This window comes from Streptopelia decaocto (genome assembly GCF_964273445.1).
Source record: "Streptopelia decaocto genome assembly, chromosome: 1".
Classification (NCBI taxonomy): Eukaryota; Metazoa; Chordata; class Aves; order Columbiformes; family Columbidae; genus Streptopelia; species Streptopelia decaocto.
The window spans coordinates 112,569,872-112,585,144 of record NC_138663.1 but is presented as its reverse complement, the minus strand read 5'-3'; the positions used below and the strand labels follow the sequence as shown (position 1 = coordinate 112,585,144).

The window sequence follows — 15,273 nt, the reverse complement described above, 5'->3', positions numbered from 1 at the left end:
TATCTCCACAGATGGAGGCTGTTGTGTGATGGCTATCAATTCAGAAAATGTTATTCATATATACTCCTTGAGACTGACTAATTATGTTATTGATGGAAAACCAACCCAGGCTGCTACAATATCACAGTTTGTTAATTGGAACCATAACAAGGAATTGCGATATTGTTTTACTGAAAGGGAATAAAAAATTCAAGCAGCCCTGTTGGAAGCACTAAAAAAATTAAAAGATGTAACAAAAATTAACCCATCCTAAATAAGAGTCAAGGCAGAAATGTTGTCTGTTCTTTATTAAACTCTGGGAATTTAGCACTGAACCACTTTTGGAAGAACTGCCATTAAAAAAATTTTAGTCTTCATATGCAAGCCAGGCTTTTATCTCTTCTAGCAGTTGAAAATAAATGAAGAATGCCTAGACCTAACTTTTGTTATGTATTTCAGATACTTACTGGAGTGCTGGAAATATCTCACTCTTTACTGTCTGATATAAGTTGTCCTTTTCTGCATGAGTTCCTTGAGAAAGAATTAGTAATCCTTCCCCAGCAGCAGCTGCTGTCTTTGAATATTTTGGAGCTTGCCCTTTCCAGATTCTGAGGATAGTGATAAAAAAAAAGACTTGATTATACTGGGTTGACATTTATATGGCCAGTGCTAATTTTAGCAGGGCCATCTGTGGTTTTAACTGAAATGATTTTATACTAATAATTTTAATGGAGAAACTATCAAGAAAACAAACCAAACCAAACCCCAAAGTGCCCACTCTTAAATGATTCCCCATCATACTTCAACAAGACACAGTGAGCTCTGCCTCATCTGTCTTTTTCAATTAGAGAAGTCTGAACTGAATGCTGTTCTTCTGGGTACAATCAATGGGAGGCACTCTGAGATGCTACAGGATTAAACACAATGCATCAAGGAAATAGTCCTTTCAAAATCTTGAAAATCTGCCATCAAAGTACCTTACTGATATGAAAAATTCATAGCTTTAAGGTTAGATGAGAGGATGATTATTCTTTTCAAAGATATTGCAGGATATTTTGCTCATTACCATCACAATTTTATCACTGTGGCACTGCCTGGGATGCTTGCTCTTAAACATTTTCCTAAGCTAGTAGGCAACAAATGCATTTTACCCATCTGTATTCCTTCCAAATAACATCCTAGCTATGGAGATCTACTGCTTCATTAATTAATTTTAGCTCTCATGGTGCTATGCTTTCTTGGGCTGACACAAAAATTACACAGAACTCAACCATAGTGCAGTGCCCTATAGAAGTGAAGTGGGGAATTTGAAATACACTCATTTTGATTTAATTATCTAATTCAGTTCTGAGTTCTAGGCTCAAACGTCAAAAGATGTGGTGCCTAAGGAATCTTTTACAGAATGAGTGCTCCCTACCAGCCTTTGGAGAGTCTAGAGGCAAGGCTTAAAACCAGAATGCCTAAAAGATACATGAGGACACAGATCTCCCCTTGCTTTTCTGTAAGGCAGCTGACTCGCAGCTCTTGGTTTGAATTTGATGGCTTCAGTCTTTTAAAGGGACAGCTGAGCTTACTCTGCTAACTGTCACTGTTTCCTAATGGCCTGTAGGGCAGAGGAAGAGAAGTAAGGTATGATCAAACTCTAGTCCATAGCTTTTTACCAAGCATCATACAGCTCTATTCCAAAAAAAGTCTTGCTATGAATTTCTTATGAAGAATTTGTGGATACTCATTGCACTTTAAATATTTACATGAAGATAAGAGATCAGCCATTGACATCAGTTCTTGGTATCCCTAGCATAGTAGTTGAGGTCCACAGGCAAATAGAAGCAAATTGGCTGGTAACGCTGACTTGCATTAAAGTTGTCTGCACAGATATTGTCTGTTGTGCCAGCAGTTGCTGGCCCACATTTTGTAAATGGGAAGGAGAAAAGAGAAGCATGAAGTAATGTGTCATTTTTGCAATTAGGCCCATTTCATCTATCTTATTAACTAGGAAAAATCATAAGGAAATAAATCTGTACTAGCAGTTAATGATCAGTTGGAGAGTTGACAGCTGCAGGAAAATCCAGTGATATAAAAATGACTGTCAATATGAACAGCTTCTACAAAGAATATTTTTTTAATTGAAATTGTGAATACATTCTGTTGCAACAGCGATAATATGAAATTTGTCTCTGTGATCTTCAACAACCATTTTTTCTGCCAGAATGACCCAGAATGCTACCATTTGGGTTCTGCATTAAAATTTGTTTTAAAAACTAAGGCATTATGTCCTGTATCAGGCATAGTTAAGCTACACTTCAAACAGTATATGCTGTGCGTATGTAGTATAACTAGGTATTATATTTGTTTTACGTTAGAAGAGTTGCAAATGAAACTTAGGGATGTGCCATAATGGTGTTACAAAGCACTTACATACTGTTGTTGATTACACTATTTTGGTATGCATGTATTTAGATTCAAGACAAACTAATTTCAAATATATAATGAAGAATACACTTCTAATTTAAGGATAGTGCAGGCCTCTGTGTTACCTACACCAGAGTAGGCCCAAAGTGGACAAATCGAGAGCTGCCTCTTCTCTCATAGAGGGAGAATAGTGCATCAGTGCTATAGCTGACTTCTGTTCCAGAGGGATGGATCCCATTTCAGATGTTTTCAGAACTATGACAACAATGTCTGTGGTCAGCTTAGTTATTTCAGATACTGGTTTTAAAAATTAGTTGTTAATTTTTAAAGGTTTTCAAGAAACTCTCTGAACACATTATTGCCAACAAAGTGGGTAAATATATGTTGTATATCTTCAAAATCTTGGGTATGTATGTATGTATCTTGATAGATAATGCATCAGATAGGGAGAATAAGATCTAAAGCAAAACCTTAAATCTTTATTAAAAGAAAAAAAAAAGAAGAAATAGAATTTATTTTTTTCACCTAGGTATTAACACTTTTAATGGATTTTGAATTAGGATATTTTCAAGCTATTTCAAGATACAAGACTGGGCAAGTAATTATGTCACAGAAAAATTACTCTTGCCATGATGGCAAACACAAACAATAAGCAATTAGGAGTGCAAAGCAGTTGGTTGATTTCCATAACTGCTACATAATAAACTTCTTATATATAGAAATCCAGATATAGTTAGATAAGATCCATAATAATGGATCCATAATAATGTGAGACAGTGGTCTATATTTGAGGTCTTAAGGCATTGCCGCTGAAAAAGGCAGAAATCCTGCAGACAGAGTGGTTTGTCTTTAAATAGTCCCAACTTTCCTAATTTAAGATTGACTTTCCAATCTCAACTTGGTTAGCTCATTTTAATTTAAGTGTGTTTCTAGCTAAAAGCTTTACGGCTACAAAATCACATCGACTCCAGTGGGGTTACATGATATAGGAAGTACCTACATAACACAGTACAAGGTAATTCTTTATAAAGGTAATCAGTCTGGACAGGGCAATTTGTTTATTTAAATATGCTGCTAATATACGCAAGCTACTCTTTACTCAAGGTTGCTGTTTCTGCTGAAGGAGCAAATGATAGCAACAACACTTTGTGAGGTACCAACAGAAGCTGCAATGGCCAGTAGACTTTATATTATGACCAAACGCTAGCAGAAGATTGACACAGATGAGGAGTCTTGATTTTTGTTCTGTGTTTTGGAGACCTGTCTTTCAAACCCTTCTCTCCCACCCTGCTGTGACTTATGTGACCTGTTTTGCTTCTGGCCATTCCTGTATGTCATCACTTTACTCCGTCTCCCTACACATCCACCTTCATTCCCAAACTTCCACACATCCACTTCTTTTTTTTTTTTTTATTTTGTCTTTCCTGACACTGCATTACAGCTACAGGTCTCACCATTAAGGTCTTCACCCCTAAGCCGCTTAGGCTGTTGGAAGGTGAGCATTTGGAGCACAAGAGAAACTTTTCCTGCTGACATGTTTTGAGCACACAGCAGCCTGTGGTTATCAGAAGTAACAACAGCGACGGTGCTGCTTGTCCCATGCATACCAACTTGAGCAGATTGAGTCATTCTCAGGGATTGATACTCAGAGACCTGTATTGACATTGTAGCAGACATGAAAAATTATCACAAAAATGGATTTAAAGCTTAACGTAGAAGTAGTTACAACTAAGAGGTTTTCTGCAAATAGAATTAAAGCTGAAACCCTAACCCTGCAATGTCAGTTCCACCAAATTTCAAGAATGATTTTCAAAGAAAGGAGCTTGATAGTGAAAAGACTGTATGACTTACATGTTCTATGTTGTGTAATTTTTCTATAACTTTATTTCTGAAGTAGCTGGAATATGGACTGAAGTAGATGTTCTGACACTTGGCAGACTGGCAAATCATTGGAAAAAGGCCCTTAAAAATGCAATGTATCAGGCCACCTTCATTATACACAGCATAGGGTGGGGTTTTCTGTTGTGGTTTTTTTTTTTTCCAAACTGCAAAATCAATTAGATGAATAATCGCACAATAAAGACATGGCTTGTATAATAATAATGTGGATTATTTCAAATGTATTTTGACTATGTCTTGAACATGAACAATTGCTTTCAGATTGATCTTCTTTATGTAGTGTTACTCTAGAAAATCAAGGGATTGACTTACATGTTAGCCGTGATCTTTGAATAACCCACGTTTACATGGGATCTTTATGTGATCTCCTCTATTCAGGACATTGAATCACAAAGTACCTTATTACAGGAAGACATACCACAAATGTTACTGTAAGATGAGATTTGGTTGTAGTAGGAGCAGGGTAAAATGAGATTTATTATCACAGGGAGAACAGTATACTATAGTAAAATGTAAAATAGTGTATTAAACAGAAAAAAAAACAAAACACATGAGTAAAAAGAAATAAATAATTTTCAAAACTTTCAAAATACTATATCTTTTCTATCTTACAGGAATCAGATTAGCTCCGAAAGAAAAACTGGACATTCCATTGTTATTTATGCCGGATACAATGAAAATGTATGAGGCTGTGGTGGTAATTCATGTAATGAGGGAAAATGGTGAAAACTGGACTTATGAGGATTCTGCTGAACTAAATAAAGACTTAAAGAGGTAATTTATTCTAATAGGAAAAGAGAAAGTGGTTGAGGATACTCATTCCTATCATCATTTTCCCCTTCAGCTATTTGTGTGTAGCTCCCAAGGGCAATCAAGTGTTTGAGTTTGAGGGCAATAAGTGTGCAACATAGGCTTTCAATGTACCCTGCAAAGCATGCAGATTTAGAGTAAGACTTTTATGTGTTTCAATACTTGTCTAACTTTAAATTAAAAAAATGTGAAGTACTAGCTGCCAGTGCATTTATTGAGCAAATGACAGCCCTTAGATGCTTCTAATTTTTCAGTATATTTAGGCTAATAATGATTCTCGTGTGGATATGTTTATGTAATTATGCATTAACTACATTAACATTAATTAGGAGTTGGACTCAATGATCCATGCGGGTCCCTTCCAACTCAGGACACTCTATGTTTCTATGAACTGCATAAACTTTGTTTCAATGTAGACATGACATAAGAGAGAGTAAATCAAGCCATATTTTCTCATATCCCAACAGAATAATATTCTAAGACAATAAATTAACTGGATGTAAATTATTGCTGTTCTGATTTGGTTGAATTTTATTTCATATTTTTCTTAGATATGTTAAACATTACAGTGTACAATAAAATGCAGTCTCAACTCTCCAAAAACTCTGAAGCCTAGATTACTTTTGAAAAAAATTCTCAACTGTCTCATAGTGATACTCTTCACTTATTTTCCAAGCAGTGTTACTTTAGACGAGAATGGGGGAATTCAGGGAATACTCTGGATATATCCAGTTCGTGGAATACCGGAAGTACCACAGCAGAAATTAGTTCCAGGTAGGTAACGATTGAAAAAAACTCAAACAATAAATTTAAGAAAATTAAATAGTCATTTGTGTTCTCTACTGCTTGATCATGATAATATCCAGTAGCACTTTGCTGCATGTTAAAAAATCACAAATAGAGTATCTCCTTTCCCAGCCTATAAAGCAAACCTAGATATTTTATTTTGTTGTGGATAAAAAGAGCCAGAAGTAGACTTGCAAATCTCAAGGCTCATGCCCTTAACTGTTCCAGTTAAGGCCCAGTTAGGAACTGAAGGTAAATCAAATGAAAGAGTGACACAAGGGTAGATTTCTGCTTGCATATCCAGAACACCCTTCTGTAGAGCTTACTGGCTACAAAATGTCAGAGTAGATGTCCACTGTTCCTCTCAGCCTTGAATTTTGTTTCTTAATTAAAACCCGAATATAGAGTAGAGTGAATAGTAGTGATTTTTCTACTTGCTCCTGAGGATTAAACTTGCAGTAAAAGATGACTTACATTCGTAGGGTTTTTGTTGTTGCTTAATTTGGGGATACTAAATGTTTATAGATTTGATGCACCTATTTTTTAAAGGTGTAGTACAATCCCAGAATTGTGAAACAGAAATTATGAACAGACTTTTAAATCTATAACATTGATGAAACTACAGCTTAAGGTGAAGATGAGGACAGTTTTACACCAAATTGTCTTTTCATCTTGTCTTTTCATGAGTAAATAGAATACCTTTCTACACTAAATAGACTAAGGTGCAGGAACAACCTCTGAAAAAGTGTAGAAATAGATATTTTTACTGTCATGAATTTAACTTGCTTAAAGACCATTTACTTGCAGACAAATGCCAATGATGTGGTATTAATTAGAGCTTTCATCTCTTTAATTTCCACTTTAATACCTTAACAAATGAAGCAGAATATTATGATGCAATCAACTGTTGTCCAGAATTATGGTTTTAATGAGTCTCATTAACATTAAAACTGTGTATTTTGATGTGAATGTTTGCTGTGTTATTTAAAGGTGTTATGTAATTCATTGGCAGACTTTGAGATATTTGTCGATTTATTTGGCTATTGTTTTCATTATGTATAGAAGTTATTAATTAAAGCTGTTAGCATTCATAAGTTGTTTAAGTGATATCGCTTCTGTATATGATCAGAAACTGAAGTAATATCAAATCTTAAGTAATTTTGAATTCCTAAATGCTTCTTTAAAACAGCAAAACTAAACTGCTGAATATTTATAACTGAATGTATTATATACTAGTTTGTGTTCAGTAAATGTCTGCAATGCATACAGGGAACATTGCATTCATTTTGAATACATCTCTTTTTGGCCATCACAGTGTTATGTTGGACTATTTTTCTTTTTAAGGAAGTACTAGATTTTCCATTGAAAATTACCTGGAAAATTAAATATCTCTTTTTAAGTATATTTATGAAATAGACTCCATTCCTGCCTTGATTCTGAAAGCCTATAGTTTTCACTTATAAACTGACTGTTTAAAAGTCCCTGTTGTAAGATATGAATCCAAAGCAGGTAATTTACAAGAAACCTACTTTGTTTTTAAATCATTGTTTTAAATAATGATTGAAATAGTATTGTAATTTCTTTTAATGCAGACATTTCTTAAAATTGCCTGGAGGCTACAAGATGTTATGTCAAAACCTGAAGCTGCTTTGCTAATATATTAGGCAGTTCTTATTTTGTGTCATTCTTATTTGCATCTTAATATACTTCAACTTCTAGAAGTCACTTGGCTTAGTATCTCATGAGACCAATTAAAATCATCAGTGGTCACAATCCGTGTAGTACATGTTAAGTAGATTACAACTTGGCTATCTTATAAAATTGATTACAAATGGACAATCATCCATATTTTTTTTTAATTTCTTGTCGAGCATACAATAATTTAGGTTGGAAGGGACCACTGGAGGTCATCTAATCCAACTCCCTGATCAAAGCCAGGTCTAATTAGATCAGATTGCTCAGGGAATTGTCCAGTCAAATTCCACGGGTATCTGATTTTTATACATAAATATTACTTAGCCATTTAGGAAAAAGAAAAGGTAGAATCATTTCTGGTAGTAAGTTGAGCTGCAGAGTAGAAAATTACGTGGATACAATATGTGCACACAGTAATCTGAAATACTTGGTAAATTTAGAGAAAGGAAATTACTTGAACTTGATGTGCAGTTGTCTGTTTTCCAAAATAATGATAATGAATCAAGCTTCAGAACTGAAAGCTGAAGTTAAATAAACATGGCATAGAAGTAAGAGTTTAATTTCTGTTTGTTTTTTTTTTTTTAAACACTTTACATAATTACCAAGATATAGTTCTAAATCAATCATTAAATGTTGATGTTAAATTCAGGGTTAATTTAAAAAAAATCATTGGATATAATTCTGATAAAAATACTATTTACACCTTGAAACTGAGAAGTCTGTAATCAGCTCTTCTTTTTCATGTTGATTTCTGTAACTCTAAAAAGTTCTAAGTCTTTTCTTTGGGAAAACATTTTCCTTTCAGTTCTTGCATTTAATTTTCTCCTCTTTCTGCACCAATAACTATTGAAAGAACCATAAACAAGAACTATTGAAGTAAGCTTTTTAGAATCAAGTGTATAAGCTAAAACAAAACTACCTTGTAATGAAAAGAGACATCTTTTAGAAGCAGTAAATTAAAATCGCTTACGGAATCAAAAAAAAAGCTCTGTCATGCTTCAGAGAGAAACTGGTGTGAGAATGCTTCCTATTCTGGCATAGTTCTGTAAAAGATGAAGTTTGAACAACAGTATTCTTAAACTAAGAAATCAAAGTGTAACATAATATTATTTCATTTAATTTTTAAACTCTTTTATTTATTTGTTTTGCTTTTAGTTTTCCTTTATCATTGTCATCTCTCAAACTATGCTGTAATTTCTGTTTGCAAATGAAGTAAAATGAAGATACATTTCATGATTACAAAGTGCTGTTGCAAGTGCTGCTGTGAATGAACTGTACAAAAAGATTTCCATTTCCTTAGACGTGTTTTCTACTACTTCACCTCAACAGAACAACAGAAACTCTGGGTTGGGGAAAAGCTTTTAATTGTCTTGGTCCTTATTGGAATAATGACATTCTCTAAACACATTTAACTTCTATATTTAATTTTTTTGTTTAAAATTTAGATGCTATTGCTTTCCAAATAGTGGGTTCTTGTCTTTGTGTAGCTGTTGTACGCTGTCGAGCCAGACAGAGAGTGGAAAGAAGAGTAGAAGTGCAGCTGGCTGGTGTAGCTGCTGGTGCAACTGCTGTGCCTGCCACGAGAAATTCTGCCATGCTCAATACAAATAAGCCAGCCAACATCCAAGAAGTTCAAGTCACCAATGGTAAGAATAAATAGCTTGGATATCATGCTATTTTAGGAACATTGCAAAGAAGGTAAGTGCTTCACCAAATGTAGCTCTGCCGTGACAACACATGAGGTTTAGACAAATGCTTCTCTCAGTTCATATTTCTATCCTGTAGCAAATAAATATGTGACTTTCATATAACAGTATGGCTGCAGTTATAGGCACCTTTTAACCTGAACTTTTCTTTTGCTATCTGTCTTAGGTATGAGGCTTGGAAGCATACCATCTCTCCATTAAAACAGAATAGCCTCCACAAAGTCTAAAGTTAGCAAAAATATGTCTGTGTAAGCACTGCAGGGAAATATTTATCTGCAGGTTGTCCCTGTTTGTGAGATGCATTCCCACCAGCAGGCCAATATCTGCAGCAAAATGGATTAAAGAAGGAGGCCTTGTTTGAAAGAAGCAATAAAGCTTTGTAAAAAGATAGTTTTCACTTACTGTTAATCAGCAGAGGACACAGTGAAAATCAATTTCTTCAGAGAGACACCAGCTTTTCATATTATACATCTCTGAAACAGAATGATACAACATATAAGTAGTAAGAAAAGAATGCTAGTTACTGCTGTATGTCTGGTTTTTCTGTTAATGATGTATGTTAAGAGTCATACTTGCTACAACAAATTATGCATTGTTCCATTTTACCTGTATCAATTATTGCACCTTTGAGACATAACCTATGATACATTTCTTTTTGTGTTCAAAGTCATCCTACTTTCTAAGAAAAGTGTTATATAAAAACTATAATACATGGCATGAGACATCCTAGTGAGTGTTTAACATAGCTGTAAATAAAAGGAAGGGATTTCACTCATGCTCCAAATTTGACAGGAGTGTAATGCATTGTGTTGTGGTAAAAGATGAGTCTACAAAAGTTGCTATGTTTGCAATCTATTAGGCAATCAGTTTGAGAAGCAGGAGCACCTGGCTTTTGTGTCTCACTTACGGTGTTTAGACTCTGGCCCAGTAGAGCCTTTGCAGGAATACTGTGTTACAGAAACTCTTATGCCAAAGAACTGTGAAAAACTGAAAAGCTGCCAAATGTAAATCAAAATGCATTGCATCCTTCCTGTAAGAATGATTTTCATGCAAATATGCCTTCACCATGTACACTGACGATCAGCAATCACTACCCAGATCTTTAAACAGATTTTTTTTTATGTAATGGTTGTAAAACAGGAGGGGATCAAGTTGAACTGTTAACACGAGTTTGCAGAGCATATACTTACTTATTAATATGTGTAACTAGTTAGTTAAACTTTATATTTGCTCATATTATGATGTCAAATATAACTTATTATCTGGGCAGATTATTGTTTTATATTCCCATATTACGAAGCGATAGCGTTCAGTCTAGTAAAATAAAAATGTGAGGTTCTCAATGTACATTCTTGACTCTTTGGAGAACTGTAAATATTATTTTATAACTTTATCCAGCCTTGTGAGGACTGATGTGTATCAAAATACATGGTACTTTTTTTTTTTTTTTTACTATAGAGTGGCAGGCTTAGCTCTTTATTGGCTTTTCACATATGAGTAGGCTACCTTAAACATACCTGAGCTATTTCCTTCCAACATGGTGGCATCTGAATTGGCAAAAATAACATGCATTGAGCAAGCTGAGGCAGCATTTTGAAAGATGGGTAGTTCTTGTTTTATTCATAGGAGTAGTATCTCATATTTATTAACACTGGCTTCTGCACATACTGCAAGACATTGATTTGGGACAGTGCATCTTTTCAAGCAAGGAGTCTGGAAATTAAATGCTTTACATCACAGCTATTAAGATCATTTATAACTCTGGTACTTTTCATGATTTTCAGTGACATAATAATGTCATTATTGCTAGATGAATTTGATACCTCATAAGAATAGAATTTAGTGGTACTATCTCAGCTTTCTGCAGTCTACTAGTAACAACATAAATAAAAGTGTAAACCTCTAAGATGACTGCCTAGGAAGTTGTTTTTTATTTTTACTTTTTGGAAAGTGCAGTTTATCAGAGTGTATGCTTGATGTGTAGTAAGCTGCATCTACATCCAAAGATAAATGATGAAAATTACGGGCAGATCAGATTTAAACAGCTACTACTGTGCTTCAGTATTTAAATTATTTGGACAAGTGTAACATCTTGAGAAATGAAAAATCTTCAAGCATGCCTTTTCTGTTAAAAGAATATAATTTTATCCAATCCAGAAGATATCATTTGAAACAGAAAATTATTGTAATTTCTTAAGAAATAAGGAACAATCTAAATACTGTCTAGCTAAAATGACAAAGTTTGTTTTTCAGGAGTCAGCAAAGTTGCAGAGATCAAATAATTAAAACTTAATGTCTTAGACTTAGTAATTATGATATGGCCCTTTAAAATAGAATCCTCATTTGTTTTAAATGTATATTCCTAACTTATATGTATTTTTCATCTGTTTTCATACCTATGGCTATAAAGACATTTTTTTGTAAACAAAATTTAAGATCCAAGATGAATCCAAACAAGTGTTATTTTTTTGTTCTAAAAAGCCCCAATTTTTTAGTTTATTTTAAGTTTTCAATGGGAAATACAAACATGTTTAATTTTCGGTGATCTTCTAAGGAAAACATTGCTCACAAATTATCAGTTATACGTATTTTGACTGAAATTCATAAATTTCTAAACAACCAAATTTGATCCTGTTGATACCATGTGTAGTGCACAGCCAGAATATCTTTTAGTTGAGGAAACACACTAATCAGTCCTGTTCTGGATCTGTGTTTGTAATGGTCCCTTGTATCTCATCCCTTCAGATGGCTTCAGTTTACCACATAAAGCAACCATAAGGCTGTTTATAATTTACTTCCCTAATCTTTATTCATTCATGGCTCTTCTCACAGCCCAAAGGCTGGTCTTAGTTCCTTGCTCCTGGGTTCTTATTTTTAGGAAGGCTTCATGGCAATTGATTTTTGGGGGAAATAGTGCTGTCCAGCTTCTGTAGGGTAGCACAAGTATGATTTTTTTTTTTTTCTAATGTTATTTGCAAGTTGCACAGCTATGCTGACTTCTGACTAGACAAATGTACAGTTCAGTCGCACCTAGTGCTTGAAGAACATCTTTCCAGATACGCTAATCCATAATGTACATGGGCATACATTATGCACCCTGACATACATCATGTAAAGTCTATCTGTACCCTTTGTTTTACCATTTACAAAACTAGCAAATATATCTATTCTATACAATTTTATAGTCATTATCTAACACACAAATCTTCACAACACTCATCAGAATATACAGAAAACCTCTATTTTCTTTATTTTCATTAAAGAACCTCTTTGAAACAGAGGAAGAAGAATAACATGTCCAAACAATTGTTAAAAGCTACCACCACCACCATCCCCCCTCCCTGTCCCGGTCCCCCCCCAGAAGGTTTTGTGTTACCCAATGGTATGGATTTCACTAAATGCCAATTTGATGTGACAGCCCTAGATCAGGAAGCTCATCTTTAAGAAATAAGTTCAATAAAATTGGGTATGACCAAAGAAATCTTATCAACATGAGAAAGAAGAATGCTAGCATAGGTGGTGACAAAATATTCATACAGACTTACCTCTCATCCAGAGATTTTAATTTCATTGCTAATAAAGTGTAGCAGGTTAATATTGAAAGCAATATGAAGAGGATAATAATGATGTATTTACCTAAGTCACATCTTATTTTCAGAATAATTGTGGTATTATTTTTAAATGGTATTTGAGAATGAGAGAATTATAACTACATATACATATATGTGTGTATATATATACATATATGTGTATATATGTGAGATTTTAAAGTGATTTTTTTTTTTTTTTTTTTTACTCTGTGAGAAGTAGAAGAAAGAGCAACAAAGTGTTTGTTTTGGATTAACAATTCGTGAAAGCTGTGAGCAATGGCAACATGAAAGTGTTGACATGGGGGTGAACCCCCTACTGGGTTATGAATCATTACCTTGTTGTTAAAGGTGCCAACTCCTGCAGGAAAACAGGGAACTAGCAGAAGTCAAAGAATTGGGCATCAGAGTAGAAATGGAAGCCTAGATAGATCATTTTGTCAGCTACGTAATTTTCATTAACATCTCCCTGTTTCTTTATTTATGACTGAACCATGGGAGAGGTTTGATGCATTGTTTATTTTCTTTATTGAACTGCATTATGCACATGAATTTCAATGAAGAACTTCAAATAGGCCTTTATTTACTTGTTGTTGATATACAAGGTTACCACTTGGTCCATTAAAAAAAAAAGAAACAATTTAGCATATTTTTTCTGTCACAAGTAACCCCTCCTATTCTCATTTCTCAGTACGACTAGAACAATAATGACAAATGCTTAAAAAAAGAGCTTGTGAATTGTGAACAAACACAGTTTGCTTATTTTTCTGCTTACAGGATGGTCATGCATTTCTGTTTCCTTATCATTTTATAAAGTGTTGAAATCTGCATTCCTTAAGAATGAGAGTCAACTTCATGTAAATTAAAATTACATTCCAATACCTATGCAAAATCATGCTCAGTTAAAATGTTTAACACTTACAGGGAACCAGATCAATTATGAACGAATCTGAAGTTATTTATGTTTCACAAAAGTAAAAGAAACAAGAAAACCTGAAAAACAACAGACAACCCAACAACCTAATAAAAACCCAGAATTTATTCCATTCTTACTGGTGTTACTTTTTGGTATGATGTACATCCAGGAAAAATGAGAAATCAAAAAGAACTAATTTGGCAGCCCAACATGATATATTTCTGAAACAAGAATACACGAGTAGATAGCTCTTAAAATGTCTTTTGTGGTGGCAGCTAAGGGAACCCTAGGCAATATAATTTTCTGCAAGAGTCTATGCATTACTTTAATAGTTATATGGTGGTGATTGCCAAAGTTCCATTTCTTCCATTTCTTCTTCACAGAATTTCCTGTAATTTCTTTGGCTGGGTGAAGAAGTATTGCTTCCACAGCAACAGCACCACTACACCTTCGTTTTGTAAAGATATTTTGGGAGAGCTTCTGTAAGTCAAAACCCTACACAGCACAGCTCTCCAGGATCTTAGTTTTGTTTCTGCAGCATTTTGGCACCTCACAATGAACCACCTGCATTAATTTCCATGATTTCTTTGGCATAGCTGATCAAAGCCCTTAAGATGCAATCTTTGTAGGTTTTCCAGAACAGTGAGGCAGTGCTCTACCTGTCTGTCTCAGCTGTGTTTGCACGCTTGTCATCACAAAAAAAGCAAGCAGAGGATTTATACACCTACATTTGCCTCAGACAATGTATTTGACAGTCACTGTAGTAACAAACACATGCACACATACAAGTCTATCTAAAATATTTTTCTATTTCCAGGTTATTACATCCTATTGTAATTTTTATGCTAAAATTATTTGTCTTTGTTTTCTTCTGTCTCTGAAGTTGCACTGTTCAAGTATTGTTCTTGTTAGAGAAAATGAACATAGCTGCTCTAGATCTCCCTCTTCTCTCCCACATTCCATGTTTCCAATATGAACATGAAGCAAAAACTACAAAACAAAACTTCTCTACTTGTTATGGAGAAAGTATACAATTTTACGTTTTTGTAAAGAAGTACGTTGGGTCTGTGGTTTTGACAGGTTAACAATAATTTGATCTGAAGCTTTGAAGATATAGGTAGAAATTAAAATTATAAGTAAAGCAACTAGAAGTTACATAGAATCACCACAGAACATTGAATTAAATTGTAACCTTGAACAATTACTCTTTCTTCGAGACAGCTGAGGAAGACAGTGAAACCTCAGAAATTTACTACAGAAACCTTTTATTAGTTCTGAAACTGGATTTGTATCCAAAAAATAACAAAAGTGGATACCTCCCATGAGATTAAAGCTGTCTGATAGTAGAGGAATTTAGTCCCCTGTGCTATAGATGTTCAACCTCATGTGTAACTGAATGCAATTAATTGGATAAGAAAAAGGAAGCAAATGAATGTGAACTTAGTGATTAGTTCCTGTGTTCTAATCTCTGTGGCTAAGTCTG

General features: G+C 34.3%; 1 protein-coding gene across 1 annotated transcript in view; it reads left to right on the top strand.

The window, feature by feature from the left end:
- CFAP47 (cilia and flagella associated protein 47) overlaps nucleotides 1–15,273 on the top strand; it is a gene marked incomplete at both ends in the record, with an annotated part of 300,742 nt that overhangs the window by 258,270 nt on the left and 27,199 nt on the right. Inside the window, 3 exons of the mRNA XM_082076298.1 lie at nucleotides 4,905–5,064; nucleotides 5,780–5,874; nucleotides 9,069–9,227. Coding sequence (XP_081932424.1) covers nucleotides 4,905–5,064; nucleotides 5,780–5,874; nucleotides 9,069–9,227 — 414 coding nt within the window. The remainder of the gene's footprint in view (nucleotides 1–4,904; nucleotides 5,065–5,779; nucleotides 5,875–9,068; nucleotides 9,228–15,273) is intronic.